This window comes from Thrips palmi, unplaced genomic scaffold, assembly GCF_012932325.1.
Source record: "Thrips palmi isolate BJ-2018 unplaced genomic scaffold, TpBJ-2018v1 HiC_scaffold_16, whole genome shotgun sequence".
NCBI lineage: Eukaryota > Metazoa > Arthropoda > Insecta > Thysanoptera > Thripidae > Thrips > Thrips palmi.
In genome coordinates, this window is record NW_023144625.1 from 6,373,139 (window position 1) to 6,382,342 (window position 9,204).

At 45.3% G+C, this 9,204-nt stretch overlaps 2 protein-coding genes across 4 annotated transcripts; one reads left to right on the forward strand and one right to left on the reverse strand.

Moving 5' to 3' along the window:
- Positions 1–44: 44 nt before the first annotated feature.
- Positions 45–2,010, forward strand: LOC117642566 (inositol oxygenase). Its single transcript, XM_034380853.1, has 5 exons — positions 45–205; positions 292–460; positions 651–1,131; positions 1,556–1,651; positions 1,729–2,010. Exons 1-5 carry the CDS (start codon positions 191–193, stop codon positions 1,838–1,840), a joined length of 873 nt encoding a protein of 290 aa, XP_034236744.1. The 5' UTR covers positions 45–190; the 3' UTR covers positions 1,841–2,010.
- Positions 2,005–9,200, reverse strand: LOC117642564 (lysine-specific demethylase lid-like). Of its 3 annotated transcripts, none has more exons than XM_034380847.1 (2): positions 9,017–9,200; positions 2,005–7,545 (listed from the first exon to the last, which is right to left on the reverse strand). In XM_034380847.1, exons 1-2 carry the CDS (start codon positions 9,057–9,059, stop codon positions 2,924–2,926), a joined length of 4,665 nt encoding a protein of 1,554 aa, XP_034236738.1. In that variant the 5' UTR covers positions 9,060–9,200; the 3' UTR covers positions 2,005–2,923. The 3 variants fall into 3 exon arrangements, with proteins under 3 accessions (XP_034236738.1, XP_034236739.1, XP_034236740.1); XM_034380848.1 differs by lacking the exon at positions 9,017–9,200 and adding an exon at positions 8,744–8,978; XM_034380849.1 differs by lacking the exon at positions 9,017–9,200 and adding an exon at positions 8,421–8,563.
- Between the last annotated feature and the right edge of the window lie 4 nt (positions 9,201–9,204).

Here is a 9,204-nt window from a genome sequence, read left to right on the forward strand (position 1 = left end):
ACACACTCGGGTGCCTCTGCGATGCGCGCCAGCGCGCCCCTTCGGGTTGACGCCGCTGTCGGTGGCGGTGGTGGTGGAGTCCGCGGAGGTGATAACGACTCCAATAAAGTGCCGGAGGCGCGATCCGACTCGAGCCAGTGTCTGTTTACATTCGGCAGCGACCACAGTGTACCAAAGCGTGCCAAGCAGGATGACCGCCACCGCGGTAAGTGTGACTCTCATCTTGGGTTGCCCCACGCGGCGCGCCCCCCCGCGGCCCCCGTCGGATACCGAGACGAGCGCTGTCCACAGGAGCACATGCTGGACGTGTCGGAGCTGTTGAGGCCGGAGCCCTCCTTCGCCACCAAGCCGATCGTGCAGTTCCGCGACTACACCATCGACCCCACCGACCCCATCAAGGAGCGCGTCCGCAAGCTATACCATGAGATGCACACCCAGATGACGGTGGACTTCGTCAAAGGTACGCCATTGCCTTCTTCTTTTCCTTCTCCCCGAGAAGGGATGATAGAAATGACCCACTACGAAATAGAGGTATCTCGTAGACGGTGACATCAACGGGCGTTACGCAAATGACGCGTGCCCAGCGGTGCACCGCGGTGTCGTGGCGCGCGGACTTCCCCGGTTCTAACGTCTTCCCCCACCCCCACCAGAGCGCCGCGCCAACTGGCTCAAGTTCGACAAGTTCAAGGCCACCATGATGGAGGCCGTCACCAAGATGTCCAACTTCCTGGACCAGAGCGACCCCGACGTGGACACCCCCAACATCATGCACGGCTTCCAGACGGCCGAGGGCATCCGTAAGGAGCACCCTGACAAGGGCTGGTTCCAGCTGGCGGGCCTCATCCACGACGTCGGCAAGATCCTGCACCTGTACGGAGAGCCCCAGTGGGCCACCACCGGCGACACCTTCCCCGTGGGCTGCGAGTGGGGACCCTCCGTCGTGTACCGCGACACCAGCTTCCGGGACAACCCCGACGGCAAGCACCCCGTCTACTCCACCAAGAACGGCATGTACAAGCCCCACTGCGGCTTGGAGAACGTGCTCATGTCCTGGGGCCACGACGAGTACATCTACCAGGTGCTCAAGCACAACAAATCCACACTACCCGACGAGGCCCTCTACATGGTCAGGTGAGTCCAAGTCTCGACGCGCCGACAGTGGTTTCGTCGCCCCGTGTCACCCCTTCCAAGCGAGGGTCGACCAACTGTCTATTTTTGAGTTCAGTGATTGTTGGAATGTGCAAGATTTCCGCTGCTACGGCCACTCATTTTCCCTCCTAAGTCCATATTTTGTGCAATTAATGGGAAGCGCCCCCCCCCCCTTTTCCCCAAGCGTGCGGGAGAAAAGGGGACGCCCGGTAGTAGGCAACCCATCGGGCGCGGGAGGGAAGGTACAGAGGCGCCCGATGGGTTGCCTACTATCCGGCGCTCGCAAAACCGAAACAGCACATAATTTGCTCTCAGCGAAACCTCATTTCATAGAAATTCGATTGGGCGCATTTGAACGGAATAGTATCAGGTACACCTTGGTAATAAAAACTCTCTTCAATGGCAGGTTCCACTCCTTCTATCCCTGGCACTCAAGTGGCGACTACATGCACCTTTGCAATGAGAAGGACCTGAAGATGCTTCCATGGGTCCTGGAATTCAAGTAAGTTACTCATATTTTTAAAGCTTTAACTTGTGTAACTCCAGTGTGCCAAAAATTTGTCTTGTATTTTTCTCCAGCAAATATGACCTTTACACAAAGACTGACGATGATCTCCCTGATGTTGAAGCCCTCAAGCCTTACTACCAGTCATTGATTGATCAGTATATTCCTGGAGTTCTTGAATGGTAAAGTGCAGCCAATTCCAAGTCTCAAACTAAATGTTCTGTATATAAATACAATTTCAATGTACAAAGCATATTATGTGTAATATGTATTTATTTATGTTAAGGTAATTCCTACTCTGTAAAATTGTTTTACCAGGGAGTTGAAGGACTTCTGAATAAAACACAAGCTAATGATTAATGTTATTTAATCTAGTACAAGAAACCGTGTCTTACAGAGCTCACACAGCACAACAAAATAAAGGAAGTCAGCATAATAATAATACTCAGTCATTCCTGGGAAGATTTACAAATACACAAAAGAAAGATATACTTAGACAGCGCTCACAATTTGAGAACAACACACCTTTCACACGTAAGAGATCACACTAAACATTCATACACTATCACAAAAGTTAAACCAGGACAGAAGTACAAGTATATACACAAAATAAATTAAAATGATTTCCTCCCAGGAAAAATATTAAGGGTGGTAATACAGTGATATACATAAATTTGTGTCAATAATCATACATAACTGTGATTGTTGTGATAATTCTCTAATAAACAAATCTCTGATTTAGCAGACATAATATAACAATTTGGTTTATAGCCTCCTAAACAATACTGTACTACGCTGTTCTGTCTGCTAAGAAAAACAGCTAAAATCTAATCTAAAGGCTCAAGACTATTTACAATAAACAAAACAAATTAGGGCAGGGTGAGGAGAGAAAACAAAGTTAATTGGGCATTGAGGAGAAATTAATACAAGGGAACCTTGTCTCCACTCTAACCAGTCTTTGTGTTACAAAAAAAAAATCTTTTCCTTAACAAGCCTTAACTAGCATAAAATTGATCAAATAAAAAGTGAATTCTTTTGTAACACTACTATACATTATAAAGCGCGGGCTTTAGGCAAGGAAGGTGATACAAGTAATTTACTACAGCAGCAATTGACTAACAAATGCAGAAATTGAAAGAAGAATAAGTAGTAAAAAAGGGGAGTAAAAATGACAGAAAAAACCCCTTGCCACACATACCCAATGCTTCTCTATTCTAATATTTCTCTATTAAGACAAGCTATCTACAATGGCAATATCTAAAATATAAATTATGTTGGAGTTCTACATTGCGGTTGAGAGGTGATGGCTAATGGGTCAGGGTGGGACAAAGGTACGGTAGAATCCATGACAACCATCATTTGCATGCGCTGTTCTGGATTAGGTCCATTGCACTGAGAACAGATGTAGTCTTCTTGCTCAGAGATGTCGCCTTTATCAAGCCCCACACAATGCAGATGGAACCACAACTCACAAGCACCATCACACTGAACCCATGTGACCTCACTTCCAGTAGGTCTGAGACAGGGCATGGCAGAGCAGTCTTCATCCTCTTCTTCCTCCTCACCATCAGCAGGCTTGTCACTGGATACCTCTTGACTGGTTGGTCGAGAAGGCTTCTTTGCCCTTTTCGGTTTCCCACCTCGTTTGCGGCTCTTGTCATCATCTGCTTTACGTTTCATAGTTCTCTGCTTCTCTCTAAATCTTTCCAATTCTTTGCTCTTCAACTCCTGGCTTGCCTCAGCTTCCACCCTGACCTCCATTTCATCAGGTTCAATGACTGACGTTTCAGCATTGGCTTCAGAGTTTCTTAGAACATTCCAAATGACATTTGTTTCTTCCAGATCTAACTCCATAAGATCTCCTTCTAGCATGAGCAATTCAAGCTCGATGCGCATCTTATCCATCAAAATATTGAGAGGCTTGTCTTGCCTAGGAACCAATGGAGACTTTCTGGCATGTTTGTTAGGTGACAATGTTGAAGCAGCTGAATAAGCATGATCAGCCACAGCAGTAGGATTGGGTATATAGAGATCATCTTGAGCAAGCATCTTGCGTGCTTTTTCCTTCCACCCAAGAGCTCGTTGGCACAGACTGTGTACGACTCTTGCTTCAACCATTTGAACATTTAGCTTTTGAATGCTGGAAAGCAGCTGGAAAACTGCTTTGAACTGCGGTCGCTTTGAACGCTGGCATACTGGACAAAGGAACTTAACTTGACGAGTTGTAACAGCTCGGATTCGATCTTCCATGGTCAACAATGGCTTCGAGTCAGCCTTCTCTGGCAGAGGAACACAACGTGCATGGAACCAGTCATAACAGATTTCACATTTCACCATGACACCAGTGAAAGGTTTCTTGCAGATGCAATACGTTTTGTCTCCCATGTCTCTCAGCCTCTTCTGAGTGTTGACTTCTTGAATGTCAAGAACTGCTGCTGTTTCGTCCTTGACTGGGTCCTTGTCTCTCTTCACTGGTACACTGTCAACCCCTACTTCTGTACGGGGAAGGAGTGCCTCAACTAATGAGAGAGGAGATTCTCGGAACATGAAAGTGCGGATTGTCTTCTCCCTCCAGGCACGAGCATTCCTGATGCGTTCTTCCCATTCAGCCAGGCCTGGGGGTCTGGCGGGACATGCTTGTCCTCTAAGCACAAGAGCTTCAACTAGCTCCAGCTCAGGGCCATCTGTAACAACCTGCAGATCCTCTGCTTGCACTTTCCACTTGGCAGCTGTTTTCACTGCATCCTCAACTTCATTCATCTCTGGTACAAATACTGACATCTCTTCTGCTTCTTTGTCCAGAATTTCTTGTTTTTCTAGGGATGATTCCTGGATGGCAGCACGAGCACGAGTCTGCCAATGTAGAGCTCTTGATTCTAATTCTGTAAATTCCTCCAATAATGCACTGATGACTTCATGACGAGGGGTGGGCAGCTCATCACATGATGCTACAAGGGAGCTTAACTCCTCTAAATCTGCAGCTGCAGCATTCTGAAGTTTCACTGCTTTATCAAGCCATTCCTCTTGCAGACAAAGGTCTTTCAATGCTTCAAGTTCAGGCAGCTCAACATCTAAACTGATGCCCAACTCCAAGACTTCACGGATCTCCTTCCCCCTTCTTACTTCGATGTCAGGCTCCTTGCTCATCATTGCAGCAGCTTTTGTCTGGAATTCCCTCACCTTTTCCAACACATCTTTCACAGCAGCACCATCCCTCAAGATACAGGGAAGTTCGTCAATTTCCTCAACAAACAGCTGCAACTCTTCAACAGTAAGCTTCAACCTCGGCTCTTGTGATGTGCGAGCACGATTTCGAGTTTTTCTTCCTCCAAGCTGGGAAGCTACATTTGCACACTTGGTAGCTTCCTGTACAGATCCACGAAGAGCTTGAAGGAGCTCCGAATCCGGGAACTTCTTATCTTCAGCCTCTTGCAACAAGCCTCTGAATCCAGCAAGATCGATAGTCTTCGGAGTTTTGTAATCAAGAGCATCTTTCACAGCTGAAACCCAATTGTCAAATGATTCAGCCCTGAGCTTGATATCTCTGAGCATAAGGGGAAGTTCATCTAATGTATATCGATACCACAGTGTATGATTTGATGGTTCACATTTGCAGAGATCAGCGTAATGTCTGAGACAAGCAAGTAAACGCTGTTGACCCTTAGGGTTGGCAGTTGGGCAATCACACGTAACTGCAGACAAGAAACATGTAGTCTTGCACACCTCACACTGCCTTTCATCATCTTGCATGGATTCAAAGTTCTTCCTTTCTGCTGTGCGCACGCCCCATTCCAGAAGGGACTTACGAAGTTTCTTCTCACTTTCAACCATAACATGCATGTCTTTGTAAGCGGCATTTGCAACACCAAGTTCCAAATCTTTAGGATCTGAAGCCATTTTGCAAACCAGCTCATCATGTGAAAACACACAGAAACGTCGCAGATTGGAATAATGAGTGATGCAATCTCTGCCAATAGGCAGCCAGTCTGCAGGAGCAAAGTTTACTGCCTCAGCAAAATTGAATCCTTGGTTGAATCCAGCATGATACGCACGAGGGAAGGTGACAACAAACTCTCCGGCGTGCTGGTCAGTACGGAAAACTGGCACTCCATCATTCACAAGTATGTTGGGATTCATGATAGTCACTAACTGATGAAGCAAATCAGGCTGAGATTGGAAGAGCTCAGGAGCAGCTCTTTTCATTGTTTCTTCAAAAGCTTCAGCAGAGCTTCCTGGAACTCCATACCATGTCTTGGGCTCACCCCAATGGAGATAATTAATAGAGTAGCTCCAGTGATCTTCATTGTGCCAGCAGAATGTAGCAAAGCACATGCCAACATACATCCAAGGCACCTTCATGCCAGATATATCAGCATTTATGTGGCCAAGCACAGAACCTTCCAAAACAGGAAGATTGTTGAGATTCCATTTTGATGTGGCATACTCACACGAAGTTTCACCAGGGTTGGTGGGGAAACCTGAACCGTGGTCCATGGTGTGAAGATCTGCTCCATATTCAACAGTAACATCTTCATCAATGGAGGATACCAAGCGCCAAAATTCCTTTTCCACAACTGACGTTGGTACCACATGAACAGGCATGTTGAAATACTCAGATTTAAAACGATCAGCCATCTCACAAAACTGCTGAAGACTGTATTCTCTTTGAGCTTGCTCAAATCCAAATGCTTCCAGCGGTTTGCTCACCTCTTCAGCCAAGCATTTTGGACAGCGCCAATCACCTTTCGGAATTTCACTCAGTGGAGGAACAAGGCAGAAGGTGTGATAACTGTCATCACAACCGTCACAAAGGAGCATACTTTCTTCAGAATCACCTCGCTGACAGGTGTGGCACACATATTTAGCCAAAGGATCAAACTCATGTAACCCTTTCTTAGAATTTTTCTTTTTCGGAGATTGCTTTTCATTGAAGCCAGCCATTTTGGGACCAGCTCCATAAAACAGAAGCCTGCGCAATTCTTTGCTGTCTGGAGATGTAGACTCGGAGCCCTCCTTGGCAGAGTCACAGATGCCATAGCGCTTGGAACGTCTTGCTGACTTCTGGCTTGAAGGTGGCTCAATAGCTTGACGACTTGGAATTTGATGTTGCTTGTATTCTTCTCCTTCTGCTTCACCTTCTTCATCTTCAGACTTGGGTTCCGTTTTGGGCTCGAGTTTGCTTTCAGATTTGGGTTCTGCTTTGGATTCCAATTTAAGTTCTGGTTTTGATTCCAATTTAGGCTCGGATTTGGATTCCACTTTAAGTTCTGGTTTGGGCTCCTTTCTTGATTCCTTCTTCAATGTTTCTCCAGGAGGATGCTTGAGAAATATGTCATATGGCCGCAAGATACGGTCATAATGATGTTTCAGAAGCAAAGAATGGCCTCTCTTGGCGGGATAGCCCATTTTGGCGGCAACCTCAAACCACATCTGCTCCTGCACTGCCTTATCCTTCTGCTTGACAAAGTTTTCATAGTTATCATTTGTAAGTTTGATAACATTTTGATGCAGGGAATAAAGGTCTAGGGCTTTTTTGTCAATGATGGGTATCTTCAATGTGTTGCCTTGAAGCTCCCAAAATTTAGCAATTTGATCAAAAAAGTTCAACTTCACTCTTGTCTTTGCTTCCAGCTCATTTAGCCTCTGGATTCTAGGAGTGAACTTGAACTTGTCGACATCCACAGCAAATGGTGGCTGCCAGTCATTGGGTGGTCTGATTTTGCAGATGCCTGCCTTTTCAGCACGGGGTCTGATTTTGGCAATGTATGCCAATGGATCTTCAAATTCTTCAGCTGTTGGTTCAAACACAGGGGCTTCACGGGGTGGGATGAACTGGAAGTCTTCAGCAGGAAGCACCTTCGCAGCCTTGTCTGCAACTTTGCTCGCCATGCCTGAAAAGAAACAAAAGCAACTTTTAAAAATAGAATAAAATAATTCCTCAAAGTTTATGAGCCAAGAATTGGCAAAAACATATAGAAGGGAAGGGGGAGGGAAAGGAGTTAAATCTTTCTCCTCAGGCTCTTTCTAGGGTCAAAGAATAAATTGTTTATAAAAATGTTTGAATCTCTTAGCTTCTGTTTCTATTAACAACAAATAAGTATAATGTCTAATAGGTCTCCTCAAATTTTTATTATCATTAAGGTTGGTCTGAAAAACACAACCAAAATGATACGAAAATGGAAAAGAATTGTATAAGAAGATATTGATACCAGACAAAACTATAAGAGATGGTAAAAAAGAAGGCTCCTATCACAAGAATGGCCCAATAAATTCTTTTTTATCAATTATTACAAAGAACTCAGTCCACAGACCGAGCGACACACTAAAAACCAAAGCCTCGGTACAGCAAATAAATATTCATGACCTAGATGCATAATGACAGATTCCAGTGCAAAATTAAGATTTTCCACACATGAAGGTTGAAAGCACACATTTATAAACACATTCTAACCCTATTTTTCACTTATTTCATCATGTGAAACGTAACATGTTTAGCTGAACATGGAACACTCTACAGAGCTTCCACAATGTTAAAGCATGGAACATGATTAGAATTGAACTAAGACTGCATATCCAATTTGCCTTCAGCACCTGAACATAAGTAACGTGCATTAAACCTCGGGACCACCATGAAAAAAATATTTTCATGTTTAGGCTTCCCTTCAAACAAGATGACTGACTTATGCAATGAGGAACCCACATGAGCCCATGCCCCCTACACCACGCAGGCCCTACACTTGTCAAACGAGCAGATCCAGAAAGCTACCTTGATTCTAGGATAAATGGAGCAAAATCACGGTACAATCTTCGCCATGGATAATCGAATAAAGTGAAATTCGGGTTAGCACATTTTCCACGAGTCCTATCCCCACCCTGGCATCCTGACATAGGCAACCGTGCCGCAGGCTGCAGTTGATGAAACGGAACCCCCTCTCGTGTTTACCAAATCCATTCCGCCTCAATATTCTCAAGGAAAATGCAAGCAAGCTACTGTAAAACGCGCATCTGACCTAACAGTGAATAACTGGACACACCAGAAACGTCAGCGGCATCATTTTACATGTCAGGGACCACTATCTCGCTCTTTACCTTGATCAGCACTTTGTCCTGATGGTCGTTCTCACAAATGCACCACTACACGGTACAACTCGGTTCTACTTGAAAACTAGACACAAAGGAGTCAAATTTTGACGCATGCTCCACATCTCGTGGTATTTTGCGCACAATAGCGGAAGTTCCGACACGAAAGAGGAGTATTTGGGCATTTAACTAGCATTAGCGGAGTAGAAACTCCAGTGGCTGACCCGTCTTGAACTGTGCGTAGTCGGGACGGTCACAGTGACTTTCGGCTTGAGTACTCACCTTTTGTTTTTCCATTTACATGTTTTAACCCCTGCGGAGGCATGTTGATTAGATGATCGGCATACCAACTTGAACTGGTTCGTACAAACTACTTTTTAACGAAAGGAGTACGCGACTCGGTACGTGACAAGCAACGCATTGATCATGGACTCTAACAACTCACAGCCTTCACTCCATGCGACTGGTGA

Bases quoted from the DNA above. Each gene is read 5' to 3' on its own strand.
- LOC117642566 (XM_034380853.1), top strand. The intron at 1,132-1,555 runs GTGAGTCCAAGT...CTTCAATGGCAG, and splicing joins GAGGCCCTCTACATGGTCAG to GTTCCACTCCTTCTATCCCT. The intron at 1,652-1,728 runs GTAAGTTACTCA...ATTTTTCTCCAG, and splicing joins CCATGGGTCCTGGAATTCAA to CAAATATGACCTTTACACAA.
- LOC117642564 (XM_034380847.1), bottom strand. From the start codon at position 9,059: ATGCCTCCGCAGGGGTTAAAACATGTAAATGGAAAAACAAAAG. The intron at 7,546-9,016 runs GTGAGTACTCAA...GTTTCTTTTCAG, and splicing joins TGTAAATGGAAAAACAAAAG to GCATGGCGAGCAAAGTTGCA.